General features: G+C 48.5%; 2 protein-coding genes across 3 annotated transcripts in view; both read right to left on the bottom strand.

Annotated features, from left to right (window-relative positions):
• LOC149462253 (E3 ubiquitin-protein ligase RNF14-like) overlaps nucleotides 1–5787 on the bottom strand; it is a 44182-nt gene extending 38395 nt beyond the window's left edge. For both annotated transcript variants that reach the window (XM_089677190.1, XM_089677189.1), the window contains exon 1: nucleotides 5490–5787. The gene's annotated coding sequence lies outside the window, so the exon portion shown is untranslated. The remainder of the gene's footprint in view (nucleotides 1–5489) is intronic.
• Nucleotides 5788–11213: 5426 nt separating this feature from the next.
• On the bottom strand, nucleotides 11214–12116 carry LOC149462254 (beta-1,3-galactosyl-O-glycosyl-glycoprotein beta-1,6-N-acetylglucosaminyltransferase 3-like). The gene has a single exon (XM_089677195.1). The coding sequence runs from the start codon at nucleotides 12114–12116 to the stop codon at nucleotides 11214–11216; it is 903 nt and encodes a 300-aa protein (XP_089533321.1).
• Nucleotides 12117–20701: the final 8585 nt, after the last annotated feature.

The raw sequence follows: 20701 nt of genomic DNA on the forward strand, positions 1-20701 counted from the left end.
TTTGCGAACTGATTTCGGGGTTGTTGTAAATTTTGCGTACACACCCGCTGCGGTTCGCATGAACGGGGCGCGATTGTGATGCGGTGTGGAATTGGCACAGAAAACGCTGCAAATTCTACATTGCATCAGTGTGAACCCGGGCTTAATGCATCTAGTACGCCGTTACCAGGCCCCATGTTTTACCCCCCTACCAGCCTATTTCCTCATTTCCCAAAAAATGTGGCAAAAAAATGAGATCACCTGGGTGAGGGGGGTATACTTTCCAAAAAGGGGTCTTTGGGGGGGTGTTGTTTGTACGGCCGTTACATTTTTATTTGATATGATTTATAACATAAAGTGTTGTTTTTTTTAATCGCATTATTTAGTCTAAAAAAACTACATAATACAATTAAAACAAAAAAAACACTTTATGTTATAAATCGTAAAAACTTTTTAGCACACGGGACGTTTTTACAGCGGCTGTTTTTGGCTTTTGATGTTTTTTTTCTACAGCCAGTAACCCCCCCCCAGCATGTTCTCCTATGTGTCCATCCCCGGCATGTTCTCCTATGTGTCCATCCCCGGCATGTTATCCTACGTGTCCATCCCCGGCATGTTATCCTATGTGTCCATCCCCAGCGTGTTATCCTATGTGTCCATCCCCGGCATGTTATCCTATGTGTCCATCCCCGGCATGTTATCCTATGTGTCCATCCCCGGCATGTTATCCTACGTGTCCATCCCCGGCATGTTATCCTATGTGTCCATCCCCAGCATGTTATCCTATGTGTCCATCCCCGGCATGTTATCCTACGTGTCCATCCCCGGCATGTTATCCTATGTGTCCATCCCCAGCGTGTTATCCTATGTGTCCATCCCCGGCATGTTATCCTATGTGTCCATCCCCGACATGTTATCCTATGTGTCCATCCCCGGCGTGTTATCCTACGTGTTCATCCCCGGCGTGTTATCCTACGTGTCCATCCCCGGCATGTTATCCTATGTGTCCATCCCCAGCATGTTATCCTATGTGTCCATCCCCGGCATGTTATCCTACGTGTCCATCCCCGGCATGTTATCCTATGTGTCCATCCCCAGCGTGTTATCCTATGTGTCCATCCCCGGCATGTTATCCTATGTGTCCATCCCCGGCATGTTATCCTACGTGTCCATCCCCGGCGTGTTATCCTATGTGTTCATCCCCGGCGTGTTATCCTACGTGTCCATCCCCGGCATGTTATCCTACGTGTCCATCCCCGGCATGTTCTCCTATGTGTCCATCCCCGGCATGTTATCCTATGTGTTATCCTACGTGTCCATCCCCGGCATGTTATCCTATGTGTCCATCCCCGGCATGTTATCCTATGTGTCCATCCCCGGCATGTTATCCTATGTGTCCATCCCCAGCATGTTATCCTATGTGTCCATCCCCGGCGTGTTATCCTATGTGTCCATCCCCGGCGTGTTATCCTATGTGTCCATCCCCGGCGTGTTATCCTATGTGTCCATCCCCGGCGTGTTATCCTATGTGTCCATCCCCGGCGTGTTATCCTATGTGTCCATCCCCGGCATGTTATCCTATGTGTCCATCCCCGGCATGTTATCCTATGTGTCCATCCCCGGCATGTTATCCTATGTGTCCATCCCCGGCATGTTATCCTATGTGTCCATCCCCGGCATGTTATCCTATGTGTCCATCCCCGGCATGTTATCCTATGTGTCCATCCCCGGCATGTTATCCTATGTGTCCATCCCCGGCATGTTATCCTATGTGTCCATCCCCAGCGTGTTATCCTACGTGTCCATCCCCGGCATGTTATCCTATGTGTCCATCCCCGGCATGTTCTCCTATGTGTCCATCCCCGGCATGTTATCCTATGTGTTATCCTACGTGTCCATCCCCGGCATGTTATCCTATGTGTCCATCCCCGGCATGTTATCCTATGTGTCCATCCCCGGCATGTTATCCTATGTGTCCATCCCCGGCATGTTATCCTATGTGTCCATCCCCGGCATGTTATCCTATGTGTCCATCCCCAGCGTGTTATCCTATGTGTCCATCCCCAGCGTGTTATCCTATGTGTCCATCCCCGGCGTGTTATCCTATGTGTCCATCCCCGGCGTGTTATCCTATGTGTCCATCCCCAGCGTGTTATCCTATGTGTCCATCCCCGGCATGTTATCCTATGTGTCCATCCCCGGCATGTTATCCTATGTGTCCATCCCCGGCATGTTATCCTATGTGTCCATCCCCGGCATGTTATCCTATGTGTCCATCCCCGGCATGTTATCCTATGTGTCCATCCCCGGCGTGTTATCCTATGTGTCCATCCCCAGCGTGTTATCCTATGTGTCCATCCCCAGCGTGTTATCCTATGTGTCCATCCCCAGCATGTTATCCTATGTGTCCATCCCCGGCGTGTTATCCTATGTGTCCATCCCCGGCGTGTTATCCTATGTGTCCATCCCCAGCGTGTTAACCTATGTGTCCATCCCCGGCATGTTATCCTATGTGTCCATCCCCACCGTGTTATCCTATGTGTCCATCCCCACCGTGTTATCCTATGTGTCCATCCCCACCGTGTTATCCTATGTGTCCATCCCCTGCATGTTATCCTATGTGTCCATCCCCGGCATGTTATCCTATGTGTCCATCCCCGGCATGTTATCCTATGTGTCCATCCCCGGCGTGTTATCCTATGTGTCCATCCCCGGCGTGTTATCCTATGTGTCCATCCCCGGCGTGTTATCCTATGTATCCATCCCCAGCGTGTTATCCTATGTGTCCATCCCCAGCGTGTTATCCTATGTGTCCATCCCCGGCGTGTTATCCTATGTGTCCATCCCCAGCATGTTATCCTATGTGTCCATCCCCGGCATGTTATCCTATGTGTCCATCCCCGGCATGTTATCCTATGTGTCCATCCCCAGCATGTTATCCTATGTGTCCATCCCCGGCATGTTATCCTATGTGTCCATCCCCGGCATGTTATCCTATGTGTCCATCCCCGGCATGTTATCCTATGTGTCCATCCCCGGCGTGTTATCCTATGTGTCCATCCCCGGCGTGTTATCCTATGTGTCCATTCCCGGCGTGTTATCCTATGTGTCCATCCCCAGCATGTTATCCTATGTGTCCATCCCCAGCATGTTATCCTACGTGTCCATCCCCAGCATGTTATCCTACGTGTCCATCCCTGACATGTTATCCTACGTGTCCATCCCCGGCATGTTATCCTATGTGTCCATCCCCAGCATGTTATCCTATGTGTCCATCCCCAGCGTGTTATCCTATGTGTCCATCCCCGGCATGTTATCCTATGTGTCCATCCCCGGCATGTTATCCTATGTGTCCATCCCCGGCATGTTATCCTATGTGTCCATCCCCAGCATGTTATCCTATGTGTCCATCCCCGGCATGTTATCCTATGTGTCCATCCCCGGCATGTTATCCTATGTGTCCATCCCCGGCATGTTATCCTATGTGTCCATCCCCGGCGTGTTATCCTATGTGTCCATCCCCGGCGTGTTATCCTATGTGTCCATTCCCGGCGTGTTATCCTATGTGTCCATCCCCAGCATGTTATCCTATGTGTCCATCCCCAGCATGTTATCCTACGTGTCCATCCCCAGCATGTTATCCTACGTGTCCATCCCTGACATGTTATCCTACGTGTCCATCCCCGGCATGTTATCCTATGTGTCCATCCCCAGCATGTTATCCTATGTGTCCATCCCCAGCGTGTTATCCTATGTGTCCATCCCCGGCATGTTATCCTATGTGTCCATCCCCGGCATGTTATCCTATGTGTCCATCCCCGGCATGTTATCCTATGTGTCTATGCACACATAGACTGGAATCGTTTTTTGGCTGGAAAAAAAAAACAGAACTATTGGGGTTCTAGAGGGGTTTTTAGCTGTAAAAACGCTCTATTGCTGAAAAACACAGTAAAATGCCGCAAACCGGCGTTTGTGGACCTTTTTTAAAAAAAAAAAATAGTTTTTTTGGTTAAAAAGAAAACGCTAAAAAATGCTGAAAAAACATCGCTAAACACAGCAAAACTCCGCTAAACTCTAATGGAAAAAAAAGCTGAAAAACTCACATTTTTAACCCCGTGGCGTGAGGACTTATAGTAATCCAGTCTATGGGGTGTTAATGAGTTACCAGAAAAATGAGTGTCTCTACAGCTGCCCGGGTCACTTTGGCACAAATGCTGGAGACCAGAATGAGCTCGTGGCCACCACTGTCTCTAGGAGCTTGCTTTATCCTCTTCAGACTTTGGACGTACCTGGGGTAGCCATCACATCCCTTTAAAACCGAAAACACATGTTAATGACACAGGTTCTGGGGATAATTTAACCCCTTCCTGTCTGGACACTTTCACCGCCTTCCTGCCCAGGCCAATTTTCGCACTTTGAATGACAATTGCGCGGTCGTGCAACACTGTACCCATATGAATTTTTAGCGTTTTTTGTGACAGATAAAACTTTATTTTGGTGGTGTTTATTCACCGCTGGGATTTTTTTTTTTTTCGCTATATAGATGAAAAAGTCCCAAAATTTTGATAAAAAGTGTTTTTCTTATAAAATTTTGCAAATAAATAATCTTTCTTCATAATCCTTGGCCAAAATTTATTCGGTTATCTTTTTTAGTAAAAAAAAAAATAACAAAAATTAGTTTATAACCAAAAATTATAATTTTTCTAAATTTTTATTTTACATTTTTATTTTTTATATTATTATTTTTTTTTTCTTACATACTGTCACCCTAGCAGTACAGGGTCACCATAGTGACACTGTACTACTTGTGGGGGGTGATGAAGATTTTTTTTTTTACACTGATTGCTTTCACACCCATAAAGGCTGTAAAAGCAATCATTTCTCCTCTCTGGCTGCATTCTTGCAGCCATTGAGAAATACTGTGAGAGCTGTGATTAGTCACAGCTTGTCACAAGGTACAAGGCTGTTGTGAATAGCCCTGTACCATGTGATCTCGGTGATCATTCACAGATTTCACACGTAGTAAGCAATGATGTCAGAAGTGACATCATTGCTTACTACTCTTCATGTGATCACTGATTGGCCAATCAGTGATCACATGATCGGGACCTCACACAGAGGTCTCGTACAATGATTGGTGTTCCAAGGGACACAGCGGGCACCGGATCGCGGTGCTGCGTGCTCCCAGGGACCGCGCGCAAGCAGGGGGCGGCAAGGCCGTTTATATACATGGGCCGGGCGGGAAGTGGTTAATGCAGGTAAGGCACCAGGTGAGTTGAATTACCACCCTATTCAACCTCAGAACCTGTGTCATTAATATGTGGTTTTAAAGGGATGAGGTGGCCACCTTAGACGTACCAGAACCCCACTAAGAATTCTGATGAGGTTCACTTAAAGCCCCACGCCGGGATAACTTCAACAAAACAATCCAGACTATTACCCGCCTCATCCTAACAATGGTCCACTCTTTGTAAGAACAAGAAAAAAATATATATATATACTGTAGGTACCTGCGATATGTTGGTGGGCACACACGTAATTTCACTTCTTTCTTGGCCCAAAGTGGACTATGCCTTCCACCATGCATTGGGATGTTAGTTCCTGGTTGGGCGTTACTTGGGCAAGTCCCCACCACCCTCCCTGTTAGTCATTGCTATCTCTTCCACCATTGGGTGTCCTGGTCCTGCATGTTCTCCAGCAGCTGGAAGAGCAAGACAAGCCTTGAACCCTTCTCCTTGCTTGGCTCTCTATGCCTGGGTTCAATCCCCTGCAATATTCTACGTAGAATTCATAGGTTGCACCAGGACCGAGTATGGCTGCCATTGCCTGTGTCCTTCCCCCACCCCTCCCTCCTGTGATATTCTCCTCTATATAGAAACCAGCAGACGCAGAACGCCGTTCAGCAGAGAATAGTCGCTGAATGTTCTGCCGGCGCCCCGCCCGCTGTTCTATGACTAAGCAATGTGAACAGAGCTGAGCTATTCTCTAACGAAAAGAAACCATTCAGCAGCTGCTAGTTCATGCGTGATACGTAGGGTTAGGTGATCGGAGCTGGGTTCAGATCATGGGAGGTTTGGTGAACTTTACTGAAGTTCCACTGTTAGGCTACTTTCACACGAGGTGTTTTTGTGCTGTGCTATGCTGTGCGGTGCAGTGCTGTGCGGTGCTGTGTTGTGCTGTGTGGTGCGGTGCTGTGTTGTGCTGTGTGGTGCTGTGTGGTGCGGTGCTGTGCGGTGCTGTGTTGTGCTGTGTGGTGCTGTGTTGTGCGGTGCTGTGCGGTACGGTGTTGTGCTGTGTTGTGCGGTGCTGTGCGGTACGGTGTTGTGCTGTGTGGTGCGGTGCTGTGTTGTGCTGTGTGGTGCGGTGCTGTGCGGTGCTGTGTGGTGCGGTGCTGTGCGGTACGGTGTTGTGCTGTGTGGTGCGGTGCTGTGCGGTACGGTGTTGTGCTGTGTGGTGCGGTGCTGTGTTGTGCTGTGTGGTGCGGTGCTGTGTTGTGCTGTGTGGTGCGGTGCTGTGCGGTGCTGTGTTGTGCTGTGTGGTGCGGTGCTGTGCGGTACGGTGTTGTGCTGTGTGGTGCGGTGCTGTGTTGTGCTGTTTTGTGCTGTGGTGCTGTGCGGTACGGTGTTGTGCTGTGCGGTGCTGTGTTGTGCTGTGCGGTGCTGTGTTGTGCGGTGCTGTGCGGTGCTGTGTTGTGCTGTGTGGTGCGGTGCTGTGCGGTACGGTGTTGTGCTGTGTGGTGCGGTGCTGTGCGGTGCTGTGTTGTGCTGTGTGGTGCGGTGCTGTGCGGTACGGTGTTGTGCTGTGATGTGCTGTGCTGTGCGGTGTGGTGCTGTGCGGTACAGTGTTGTGCTGTGCGGTGCTGTACGGTGCGGTGCTGTGCTATGCAATGCTGTGTGGCTCGGTGCTGTGCGGTGTTGTGCGGTGCGGTGTTGTGCTGTGCAGTGCTGTACGGTGCAGTGCGGAGCGGAGCGGTGTTGTGCTGTACTCTGTGGTGCGGTGCTGTGCTGTACTGTGATGTGCTGTGCGGTGTTGTTTTGTGCGGTGTTGTGCTATGCGGTGTTGTACTGTGCTGTGCAGTGCTGTGCTCTACTGTGCAGTGCTGTGTGGTGCTGTGCTGTACTGTGCTGTGCGGTTCTGTGCTATACTGTGCGGTGCTGTGCTGTCCTGTACTGTGCTGTGCGGTGTTGTGCTGTGCCCCCCCTCCTGTCAGAACAGCACTGCTCCATATAGCTGGTGACACAGGTTCGCTCCGGCAATTGGGCTCTACACAGTTTCAATACCGCCCCGCATCTCCTCCAAGGATTTGTGCTAAGAGGGGCCAGGGGATTTGGTCTAAGAGGGGGCAGGGGATTTGTGGTAAGAGGGGGTGGGGAATCTTGGCTAAGGGGGGGCGGGGGATTTTATCTTAAAGGGGCCAGGGGATTTGGGCTAAGAGGGGGTCGGGAGATTTGGACTAAAAGGGGGCGTGGGATTTGTGCTAAGAGGGGGTCGGGGGATTTGGGCTAACAGGGGATGGGGATTTGTGCTAAGAGGGAGTGGGGGATTTGTGCTAAGAGGGGGCGGGGGATTTGTGGTAAGAGGGGACGGGGGATTTGTGGTAAGAGGGGGTGGGGAATCTTGGCTAAGGGGGGGCGGGGGATTTTATCTTAAAGGGGCCAGGGGATTTGGGCTAAGAGGGGGTCGGGAGATTTGGACTAAAAGGGGGCGTGGGATTTGTGCTAAGAGGGGGTCGGGGGATTTGGGCTAACAGGGGATGGGGATTTGTGCTAAGAGGGAGTGGGGGATTTGGGTTAAGAGGGGGCAGGGAATTTGGGCTAAGAGGGCATGGGGGATTTGGGTTAAGAAGGGGTGGGGGATTTGGGCTAAGAGGGGGCGGGGGATTTATGCTAAGAGGGGGCGGGGGATTTATGCTAAGAGGGGGCGGGGGATTTATGCTAAGAGGGGGCAGGGGATTTATGCTAAGAGGTGGCAGGGGATTTGTGCTTAGAGGGGATGGGGGATTTGTGCTAAGAGAGGGTGTGGGATTTGGGCTAAAAGGGGATGGGGGATTTGGGCTAAGAGGGGGTGGGGATTTGGGCTAAGAGGAGGCGGGAGATTTGAGCTAAGAGGGGGTTGGGGATTTGTGCTAAAAGGGAGCGGGGGATTTTGACTAAGAAGGAGAGGGGGATTTTGGCTAAGAAGGAGTGGGGAATTTTGGCTATGAGCGGGCAGGGATTTTGGCTAAGATGAGGCAGGGGATTTGGGCTAAAAGAGGGTGGGGATTTTGGCTAAGAGGGGGCGGGGATTTGGGCTAAGAGGAGGCGGAGGATTTGGGCTAAGAGGTGGCAAAGGATTTGGAAAGGGAGAGGATCTGTGCTGGGAAGGGTACCTTGGCAGGCTGTTGTGCTAGAAGTAGGAATTTAGGGAAATTTTGTCAAATTTTGGAAGGTCTCCTGAGGTTATCTTTAAAAAACACTTCTAAATGCAAACGCTCATAAATGCGGTATGCAAACACGGTTTAACAGATGTTTTTTAACCTACGTTTTCCAGCAGTCAGTTTCCATCGTTCAGAAGTGTCCCGTGTACATGGAGCCTAAGAGAGCATATCATGTTACCAAAGCTGATTTTTTTTTTTTTTGTACTTACATATTTAGGCCTCATGGACACAGGAACTCCCCCAGACGTTTAGCTCTCCTGGCAGCAGAAAAATAATAAACGCGGCCAAAACGCATGTCAACGCGTTCAGCGCTTAGACATTTAATCATGTCATTGGCCAGAGTATTTTCCATTGACATGAATAAATGCCAAAACACGGCTAGTGTTTAGACGTGTTTACACGCGTTTTTGCCGCGTTAAGCTTTTTTTGCCCGAAATGTTCCTTTCCTGAACGCAATTCTTCTACTTTCAGGAAAGGAACGTTTAAACCCCCCTCCCCCATTCCCTATACTCTGCCGCTCCTAACCTCTGGTAAAAATGTGTAAATGCTGGGGCGTCCCTAGGGTTGGTGTCACTCGGTGTGGTAACACATGGTGTCACCCCTCCGACGATCCCCGCAGGATGGCTCGGATCTGCGGACTGGGGAGCATAATGGATCGGACTCCGATCCATTATGCTCAATCCGCAGATCCGATCCGTCTTGTGGGGATTGTCGGCTTGCTTTAAAACTTACCTTTTCATGGAGCTCGTGGAGAGGGTCTGGTGTCACCCCATGCGATAGGTGTCACCCACTTAGGGACACCACTGTGTACATGGATGCATAGGGGTTGATTGTACATGCAGGGGCATCCCTAGGGTTGGTGTCACCTGGGGCGGTAACACTTGGTGTCACCCCTATGACAATCCCCACAGGATGGATCGGATCTGCGGATTGAGCAAAATGGATCGGAGTCCGATTCATTATGCTCCCCAATCTGCAGATCCGATCCATCCTGCGGGGATCGTTGGCTTGCAACCTATACGGGGTTAACTGATCTTTCGACACCGGTCCGGTCTGCACATGCTGGAGAAGTGTTGTCGGATGGAGGAGGTCCCTGCTATTGCGGCCGCATTCCCTGGAAAAGTCCTGGATCTTGCACAGCCTTACCTAGGTCAGTTAACCCCGTATAGGTCACAAGCCGACGATTCCCGCAGGATGGATTGGATCTGCGGATTGAGCATAATGGATCGGACTCCAATCTTTTATGCTCCCCAATCTGCAGATCCGATCCATCCTGTGAGGATAGTCAGCTTGTGACCTATACGGGGTTAACTGATCTTTCAACACCGGTCCGGTCTGCACAGTGATGGCGGATGGAGGAGGTCCCTGCTATCGCGGCCGCATTCCCTGGAAAAGTCCTGGATCTTGCACAGCCTTACCTAGGTCAGTTAACCCCATATAGGTCACAAGCCGACGATCCCCGTAGGATGGATCGGATCTGCGGATTGAGCATAATGGATCGGACTCCAATCGATTATGCTCCCCAATCTGCAGATCTGATCCATCCTGCGGGGATTGTCGGCTTGTGACCTATACGGGGTTAACTGATCTTTCAACCCCGGTCCGTTCTGCACAGTGATGGTGGATGGAGGAGGTTCCTGCCAGGGGCGGACTGACCATTTGGAAACTCGGGCACTGCCCGAGGGCCCGGGGTCAGTAGGGGGCCCCATGAGATGCCCCTGGTACCTTTTTCATAGGCTTTTTTGAGTTTGGGCAAGGACACAGGGGCCCCATGATCCCCTATTGCCCGGGGGCCCCATGAGTTGTCAGTCCGCCCCTGGTTCCTGCTATCGCGGCCGCATTCCCTGGAAAAGTCCCGGATCTTGCACAGCCTTTCCTAGCTCAGTTATCCTCATATACAGTAGGTTGCAAGCCGACAATCCCCGCAAGATGGATCAATATGCAGATCCGATCCATCTTGCGGGGATCGTCGGCTTGCTTTAAAACTTTCCTTTTTGTGGAGAGGGTCCGTTGTCACCCCATGCAATAGGTGTCACACACTGCGGGACGCACCCCTAGCACCCTCCTAGGGACGCCACTGTGTACATGGACACATAGGGGTTGATTTACTAAAGGCAAATAGACTGTGCACTTTGCAAGTGCAGTTGCTCCAGAGCTTAGTAAATGAGGTAAAGTTTCTCTTTGCAAAGAATACCCAATCAGGTACAAGGAACAAAAAAAAAACAGCATTTTTGCTTGCACCTGATTGGATGATGGAAGTCAGCAGAGCTTCTGCTCATTTACTAAGCTCTGGATCAGCTGCGCTTTGCAAAGTGCACAGTCTATTTGCCTTTAGTAAATCAACCCCTTAGGCTTTTATTGAGCTGAGTTCAGGGGCTTTGGCAAAACAAACGCCAGCAGTGTACATGGGGCCTTAAAGAAAAAAAAATTAGGCCTGAAGATCACTTAACACCCCCAAAATATTTGATGTTTTCAGAAAGCAGAAACCCTGGAGAACATAATCATGGTAGTTTTCCAATTTTTTATATTTTTTTAATTTTTTCATGATATTATCAATTTATCAAACACTGCACACGGTCAGCATATCCATAAAACAATGAGCCCTGGTACTCAGCAATACTTGAAGTACATCAAATCCTAAAGATATAGCGGCACTCACAAGTTTTGAGCAGTGAAAACACACAACAATGAAATTTTATTTCAACTTTTTTGATGGGGTACAAGCCCATCTTCCTCAGATAGGTCCTCTCAAGACCCACGAGTGCCAGTTTATCTTTTGGATTTGATATCTTTTGGGTTTTCTATATATATATACTACCTATAGGTCTGTGCCATAAAGAGTTTTGTGTCTCAGGTACTGTTCTAGGCATTGGACTGCATAATTGTCCACCGAGGGATCAAACTTGTTGGCAAGCAGATGATGTTGCTGCACCATCCATGGTAAGTCCCCAGTTCCAAAAACACAGACTCCCCGTCTATAGATACCATTACAGCGCTCATAGGCTGCCCCTTGGCTCATTTCCGCTTGAGAATTCCATTTTACCAGCCTGACAATAGCTTGTAGGTCCGATGTGTCGTATTTTCTATGACTTGGGACGGAACCAGGAAGCCCTTGCATGCGGTACAACGTCGCCCACAGGTGTTCGTCTGGACTGTAGGTGTCTTTTTCCCATTCCATCAACCTCCTCACCTTAGGATCGGTAAGGACGGTCCTTACAAAGTCTTTAGTCATGACATTGTAAGCGCTCCCAGAGAACATTGTAATGTTGTCAGGTGGTGGCTCTTTTCTTATTTCAGTTTTCGATATATGAAGGTCAACCTTATATTTGAACAACCAACGATTCTTCTTAGCAGGAGGTGTTTTTTCAGACTCCATGTTGTTTTTTCCCTTTAAAAGTCGAAGAGCTTTCACAATCTCGGCATTGGTCTTAATGGGAAAGTCTGTCCCGCAGGTATTTAGAAGGTATTTCCACTGAACTTTGCTTCTTAGCAGTTCCTCCATGCAGTTGAGATCAGCTTGCACTCTCGACCATGAAGCATAGAACACCTTTTCCAATTTGGATGCCACAAAGACGTTATCAAAGCAAGAAGTTATGGCTTTCACTGCCTTTTTGAACTTCTCTGGGGATTTTTCATCTACATGGATGCAATAAATATTATGGGGGGTGTAAATGGATCTCAGAAGCCTCTCAAACATCTCAATTTTCTCATGGATCACCATGGAAAAAGCAATGGGGAATGCTTCTTCTTCTTGGCTCAGTGAAAATGTGATAAATTTACGCATCTTCTTAAATTTCATGCAGTTTGTGGTTACGTTTATATATTGATCTTCAGTGAAAGGAATATGTTTGTTGACCACCAATAATCTGTCAAGGACAGCTTTGTGTATGGCTTGTCCATCCCCTCTTAAAATTCTGGAACAGTTGATCTTCATTGATGGAAGTAATTCCAGAGATGTGTATAGACGTTGTTTGCACTTGACGTCCATCAAAGAAACTTCACCATGAATGGCTTCCAAGGTGCAATCCAGAGTATTATATTTTTTCATGGCAACCATAATCACGACACATAACCCTGTAATCCATACGTATTTCTGATGCTTTTTATGTGTGGTGAAGTGCATGCTGACTACGGATTTTGCTAGATACAACCACACATAATATTCTGTCGCCAGACTTTGATCTAAGAACCAAACTGTTGTGACCTAGAAGTGTTAGCACGTATCGAAGACAATAGTTAGATTTTTTTTCTAAATTGCTTTTCCTTGATTTATTGTTCTCTTATGGAAATAGAAACTTGGCAGCAGTGCCCAAGCTGTCTTCGTGAGTTCCATTGGCCAAGATGACTCCAGACACCCTTCTTAGTTTACTCCTTCCAAGTCCACAAAGTGAGATTAGAAGTACTTTGTAATAACTTACCTTTCACACGTAGTTATAATTCTTTTAACAAATTATTTCTGTGATATAGTTATTTCTGTGACACTGTTCTCCAGTCTAGGTGGTCCTCAATGATGATAGAGAGGGAGTGAAGACGCCTTGTTAGCTGGAAGTATCCTTGCTGTAGATCCTTCACTGCTTGGGTAAGTGCCGTCATCTGTTGGCATAGGGCCTCTAGCGCGGAAGCGCCTCTCTTGGCCTCAGACATAGTGGCTGGATGATACTATCACGTACCTGGTTATGGAGGCCAATGGAGAGAGGGCTTCCCTTGCGGCTAAGTTCTGGACTCCCCTGAGAGTGGGACAGCGGGAGTCAGGCCCAAAGTTGCACAGGTCGCCTGTAGGAGTGCTGGTTGGTGGTCCACTCAGAAGCACAGCTGGTGCACGGAGATAGGTCTGCAGACAGGAGGCGCCTGTGCGTGGTATGCAAGCCCTTCCGGGATTTAGATGTTTACTGGGTAGTCGGTTCAAGCCAAGGTCAGGTACCATGTGGGAATCAGAGCTGACATAGTCAGATGGGATAGCCGAGGTCATGTAAGTTGGGGAAACAGCTTTCATTGAACACTGATTGAAGTAAATTAAAAACGTTCTGACTGACATTCTGCAGTTTAGCCACAAGATGTCACTGTTTTTTCTAACACAGCCTCAGACTGCATAGAGATTTCTATATTCATGAAGGGGTGGGGTTTTTACACTTGGAGAGTGAACAGGAAAAGGAGAGGAGAGCAGCCATGCTTGAGAGAGAGAAGGGGGGCTGTGTGATCTGAGAATCCGATGACATCCAGATGTGAGGACAGCCCTCCATAATCAGAAATTCAGTTGAGTGAAGCTGATGGTGTTCAAGACGCTGATCCTGTTCAGAGAAAGGAAGATCGCTGCCAGGAAGGCTGATGAGATCGCATGCTTGTTGGAGAGACATCTGTTCTGTTCTGTTCTGTTCTGAGTCACCAGCGGATGCAAGGCAGACCCGGGTCGGTAAGATCGTGCACGCACCTCATTTCAGTGTTGGCGCCTCCAGAGACTGAGACAGGCCTATAGTTAGTTAGTTAGGGTCTCTGTTTGTGTCAGGCCACAAGTGTTGTTACTGATCATTGGAAGGACTCCACAACTTAAAGTGACATTTCACATTGGAGAGCTGATAAAATCCCACAAACTCAAGCCAGACTGGCGTTTTGCTCAGAAGGAGTACTCAGGCACGTGCTACAGGACCAGTTATGGGAGAGGGAATACTGTAGATTTGTGTAAGATTGTAAGCTGTTGTGCTGCACCGCAGGCTAGCCCATACCATACACCCATACACTGATTCCTGCTCTGTAGGGTAATAACAGGTAAGGTGTGGCAGCTTAGTTGTGCCCCCCAGTAGGTAAATTACTTCACTTTCTACCTTCATCCATCAGAAGGCGCCGCGCTGTGCAGCACAAGGGTCTCAGCCTTTGGGCTGGGTGTATGTAAATTTATTGTATATTCCAGCATTTGTGGTTGTGTTTATTTGCCACATCTAAGTAAAATTCTGTTGTGGCAAAAGCTGGTGTTGAGGTTGCTTTCCTCGTTCGTGACTTCACTGTATCCTGGGGAGCCCACCCCGGTACACGGCTTACAACTATACACAGAGGAGAGAGAGAGTATCCGTAAGCTAAGCCGAGGTCAGATCAGGGGTAGAGCAGAGTAGACAGGTCCAGGAGCAAGCTGAGTCAATAACAGGAAATCACAGGTCAAAATCACAGGAAACAGGAACAGGGCATGGGGAGCTAGAGATCATCCAGCAACTTGAGAAATTTATGAGCCTCCTTATAAAGGCTGTCTGGCACCAAACCGAGGCTGATGTGTGCTTCTGCGGCCATGCAGAGTACTAGCAGAAATGTACTTTCAGAACTTCTGCCGTGGACAAGACCCTGACATTCCTCCTGGTTGAGTGACGATAGGCATCATTCAACTTCAAAGAGAAGTATGGCCAAAGCATTTTTGACCATAATTCTCTTGTGGGTCATAGAATGTACTTACTTTAGACCTCCTTTGACCCAAAGTCAGCGTATAGGACTATAGCCTACTATGACCTAACATGGCAGAGTCAGGGATCCAAAGTCCGACAAAGAATCAGCTTTGGTTAAGACAGTATTAGACTCCTAGGCTGGTAAGTATCTGTTTGTTAAAAGTCATCAGCTACAGTATTTGTCCCAGCTATGGTAAACTCTAAGTTTATCCCTTGAAATGGGGCTGTGCCCACAAGAGAGGGGCTAATTGCTTGTTGAGGTCTAGGGGAAAACACAAAAAAGCTATTTTACCTACTCTATTCTCTGCTCCTCACCACTCCCCACAGCCTCTTCCCCCCTATGCTCCACCCTTCTAAGGCTCTGATGTCATCAGCTGTGTGAAGGGTCTATAGCCCTGCAAAGAACTTGAGGATGCTGATTGTCCTTGGGGTGCTGCCATCTACTAGAGGATCAGGTAAGTAAAGGCATTTCTCCTCTCCCCTAGACAAAATGAGTAATTATCCCTCGTAGTGTGGGCACAGCCCCACTGCAAGGCCTAATTTTATAATGTTTTGGAGTTGGTTTTAAATTGGGATCTCTAAGAGAGGCTACCTGGTCCCACCATTACTAGGGCACCCTACTCTTTCTGTTTTTTTTTTAATATACATTTCTAATAACACAAAGGATGCAACAGCGGGAGTTAGTTGGAAGTGGGAACACCTAAAGTTGGTTAAAAACACAGGGTCAGGAACGATGGTGGGGAGTTCTCATCAAGAGAACCTTAGAAAATAGGAAAGACAATAAAGAAAGCATTAAATGTATTGTAAACCCTTACCTATACCCAGTGAAGTGACTGGCCTTAGGTGATATACAGAGATGAAACAAATCCTCCTACATAAGTTGTACCTGTTTATTTGTGGCTATTTGTCCTGTACAGCCTTGTAAATCTCAAAGAAGAAAAGGTTTTTTAACAGACTCATAAAGCAGGGGGCAGGGAGTTGTACAAGAGCTCTGGGAGCTGATTGGAGGGAAGGAACACACCCCCTTCAGAAAGCACACAGGAACAGAGCTGAGGCTGTCAATCATGGGCTGTGTGCGGGAACTCCCTCCCCTGTCAGCTTTTTAGCTTTTGGTGTCACTAAAGCTTGTCAGAAGTGCCTTATGCAAAAAACAGAAGAACAAGGTAGCAGAAAGAAATGACATTTCGTGCTCTGGAAAATGACATGTAAACATTATAGAAATATGTGGACACCACTTAGAGCCAGCCCCGGGAGTCAGGCGTGTTAAATGCAGGGGCGGACTGACCATTTGGAAACTCGGGAACTGCCCGAGGGCCCAGGGTCAGTAGAGGGTCCCATGAGATGCCCCTGGTGCCTTTTTCATAGGCTTTTTTGAGTTTGGGCAAGGACACAGGGGCCCCATGATCCCCTATTGCCCGGGGGCCCCATAAGTTGTCAGTCCGCCCCTGGTTGAATGTATAGAGTGGCCTCAGCAGCATACTAGATACGCCCTCTGACTTGTTCCGCCCCACCCCGCCCATTGGGGCATGGTCACAGAGGCAGGTCCATCTTTAAGGCAGGGCAAAAGGGGAAGCTGCCCTGGACCCAGTCATTTTTGTAGGGCCCAAAGCAGCTGCTCATATTTGCCAAGTGTCCAGGTTTACATACTCTTGTCTCTTGAAGTCTTCCTCCTCTGCTGTGTCCCGATATCTCAGTGTGAAATGCTGTCACTTACTGCCCAGCTCAGCCCTATTGTAGTGTACAGATGACCCAGATCATGTCAGCATTCACATGTAAATAACCTGCATTGATATGTAAATAGTGGTGGAACACACCTGTAAACAGTGGCTGTCCTCACATGTCAATAGTGGTGACATTCATATGTAAATAGTGGTGGCATTCATATGTATATCATGCCCCCCTGAGCTTCCCTCTACCATCTCTGCTGAATGCTGCCCACCGGGGAGGTAAACAGTTGCATGCATGAAAGTCCTGCGTGCAACAGTGGTCATTGAGCCTACCATTAGCCTGTTCTGCAAAGGTAAGTAAACTAGTGGGGGTGCGGTGTGCAGAGGTAGGCAGAGAAGGAATTACAGTTTGGGGTGCACAGGTGAGCAAGGTGGGGATGAACGGAGGTAAGGACGGTGGGTGCATATTTGATCAAAGCAGACATGTAGAGTGGGAGGGTTGGAGTGAAGAGGTTGGGGGAGGTTTGGGGTGCAGAGGTTATCAATTAGTGAGCAGTAATGATGTGCTGTAACCTCTAGCCACCAATTCGTGAGCTGTAATGATGTGCTGTAAAGTCTAGCAACCAATCAGTGAGCTGTAATGATGTGCTGTAACCTCTAGCAACCAATCAGTGAGCTGTAATGATTTGCTGTAACCTCTAGCAACCAATCAGTGAGCTGTAATGATGTGCTGTAACCTCTGGCAACCAATCAGTGAGCTGTAATGATGTGCTGTAACCTCTAGCAACCAATCAGTGAGCAGTAATGATGTGCAGTAACCTCTAGCAACCAATCGGTGAGTGATAAGGCTGTGCAGTAACCTCTAGTAACCAGTCAGTGAGCCATTGTGTGTGCTGTAACCTCTAGCAACCAGTCAGTGACAGTAATGATATGCTGTAACCTCTAGCGACCTATCAGTGAGTGGTAAGGATGTGCAGCAACCTCTAGTAACCAGTGAGCCATTGTTTGTGCTGTAACCACTAGCAACCAGTCAGTGAGCAGTAATGATGTGCAGTAACCTCTAGCAACTTATCAGTGATTGGTAAGGATGTGCAGTAACCTCTAGTAACCAATCAGTGAGCAGTAATGATATGCTGTAACCTCTAGCAACCAGTCCCGATCGCTGCCTGATCAGCTGCAGCAGCAAAGTGATTTTGAGTCTAGCTGCTATTTATTGTTTGCCTCAGAGCAGGTGGAGAGCGAAATTGCATGGGGTGGGGGTGTGTAAAAAAAATGTTTGCCCAGGGTACAATCAATATTAACCTCTTCTTGCCGGCCGAACGCAAATGTTCAGCCTCCCGGTGTCTGGGCCTAGACGCCGAGCGGCCGCACATTTGCGTTCTATTAGAAAAGGACATATGTGCCGAGAGCGCGCGCCCTGCACGCGCCCTGCACACATGTCCGGTACTCACGGAAAGGTCCCGATCTCCTCTTTCGATCAGGACCTTTCCCGATCATGTGGCCACGGTGGCGAAGTGTCACGGCGGTCACATGACCCCCTAAACCCCGTCCCGCCTGTCCCGGCTTCTGAAACTCTTAAAGTGCCGGGAGGCGCCGGCGTGAAGGGGTTAAAGATGGCCCTGCCGAGAGGCAAGAAACTATATAAATATCTGGGGTTTACAACCACTTTACCTCTTCAGGATTTACATAAAAAAACTATTTTGGGGAGCTTTACCCTTTAGATGTTAGGAAAATGAAATCCCCTAACAAACAACAGAAACTTTCTAACCTCATTTACAATAAAAGATAAATAATCACCAAAAGAAATCTAGAATATCGTCTACAGCTCAGATTATTCAGCATCACGCTTAATGAGACACCAGAAGGATGATCTGACCTAAAATAAATACAAAATTCAGGTCATCGCATCTCACTAGGTACAAAGCAAAATGATCTGCTTTCGGTTTTTGTGTGTTTTATGTTTTTTAATTAGTAATAATTTAAGTAAAGTAGTTCTGAGCAATCTACCCTACAATACTGCCAAAGTCCCACGTGACTCCTGTGGTCGTGTTATTTAACCACTTCCAGTCCGGATACTTTCCCCCCTTCCAGTCCGGACACTTTCACCCCCTTCCAGTCCGGACACTTTCACCCCCTTCCAGTCCGGACACTTTCACCCCCTTCCAGTCCGGACACTTTCACCCCCTTCCAGTCCGGACACTTTCACCCCCTTCCAGTCCGGATACTTTCACCCTCTTCCAGTCCGGATACTTTCACCCCCTTCCAGTCCGGACACTTTCACCCCCTTCCAGTCCGGACACTTTCACCCCCTTTCAGTCCGGACACTTCCCCCCCCCCCTCCAGTCCGGACACTTTCCTCCCCCCCTTCCAGTCCAGACACTTTCCCCCCCCTTCCAGTCTGGACACTTACACCCCCTTCCAGTCCGGACACTTTCCCCCCCTTCCAGTCCGGACACTTACACCCCCTTCCAGTCTGGACACTTTCACCCCCTTCCAGTCCGGACACTTTCCCCCCCTTCCAGTTCGGACACTTTCCCCTCCTTCCAGTCCGGACACTTTCCCCCCCTTCCAGTCTGGACACTTTCCCCCCCTTCCAGTCTGGACACTTTCACCCCCTTCCAGTCCGGATACTTACACCCTCTTCCAGTCCAGACACTTTTACCCCCTTCCAGTCCGGACACTTACATCCCCTTCCAGTCCGGACAATTTCCCCCCCTTCCAGTCCGGACAATTTGACCCCCTTCAAGTCCGGACACTTACACCCCCTTCAAGTGTGGACACTTTCACCCCCTTCCAGTCCGGACACTTACATCCCCTTCCAGTCCGGACACTTACATCCCCTTCCAGTCCGGACACTTACATCCCCTTCCAGTCCGGACACTTACACCCCCTTCCAGTCCGGACACTTTCACCCCCTTCCAGTCCGGACACTTTCACCCCCTTCCAGTCCAGACACTTTCACCCCCTTCCAGTCCGGACACTTTCACCCCCTCCCAGTCCAGGCCAATTTTCAGCTTTCAGCGCTATCACACTTTGAATGACAATTGCGCGGTCATGCAACACTGTACCCATATGAATTTTATAGCATTTTTTTGAGACAGATATAACTTTATTTTGGTGGTTTTTATTCACCGCTGGGATTTTTATTTTTGTTGCTATATAAATGAAAAGTAAAAAAAATTGGAAAAAAAAGTTTTTTTCTTATACAATTTGCAAATACATAATCTTCCTTCATAAATCTTGGCCAAAATGTATTCGGTTATCTTTTTAGTGAAAAAAAAATAACCGAAATTAGTTTATAACCAAAAACTATAATTTTTTCTAATTTTTTTTTTTACATATTTATTTTATTTTTTTATATTATTATTTATGTTTTTTTTTCTTCCATACTGTCACCCTAGCAGTACAGTGTCACCATAGTGATGAAGATATTTTTTTTGTTTTTTAGGCTGTAAAAGCAATCATTTCTCCTTCTCTCTGGCTGCATTCTTGCAGCCATTGAGAAATACTGTGTGAGCTGTGATTGGTCACAGCTTGTCACGATACAAGACTGTTGTGAATAGCCCTGTACCATGTGACCTCGGTGATCATTCACAGATTTCACACGTAGTAAGCAATGATGTCAGAAGTGACATCTTGCTTACTACTTTTCATGTGATCACTGATTGGCCAAACAGTGATCACATGATCGGGACCTCGCACAGAGGTCCCGTACAACGAACGGTGTTCCGCTGTGTCCGAAGGATACAGCGGGCACCGGATCGTGGTGCTGCACGCTGCCAGGGAGTGCACACAAGCAGGGGGCGGGGAGGACGTTTATAAACAGCCACCCGCTCCTGCACTGCTCCCGTCCGGTCGTTTATATACATGTGCCGGACGGGAAGTGGTTAACTTCTTGCCGACCGCGCATAACCGAATGACGGCTTCACCGCGGCCAGCCAGTTCTGAGTGGACGTCATATGACGTCCTCCCAGAACGCGCTCTCCTGCGCGCCCCAGGGGGCGCGCACCCGGCGATCTCTGTGATCGCTGTGTCCTACGGACACAGCTGATCATGTGATGTGGTGAAAGGCCGATCCCACCGGCCTTTTACCACGTGATCAGCGGTGTCCAATGACACGCTGATCACAGGGAAATGCAAGTGCCGGTTCTCGGCTGCACTTTCCTCACGCTGTCAGATCGTGAGGAAAGTACTGCCGAGAACCGGCAGTTGTC

Source organism: Staurois parvus, unplaced genomic scaffold (assembly GCF_062004578.1).
Source record: "Staurois parvus isolate SC_StPar_1 unplaced genomic scaffold, SC_StPar_1.0 ptg000179l, whole genome shotgun sequence".
NCBI classification, from domain to species: Eukaryota; Metazoa; Chordata; class Amphibia; order Anura; family Ranidae; genus Staurois; species Staurois parvus.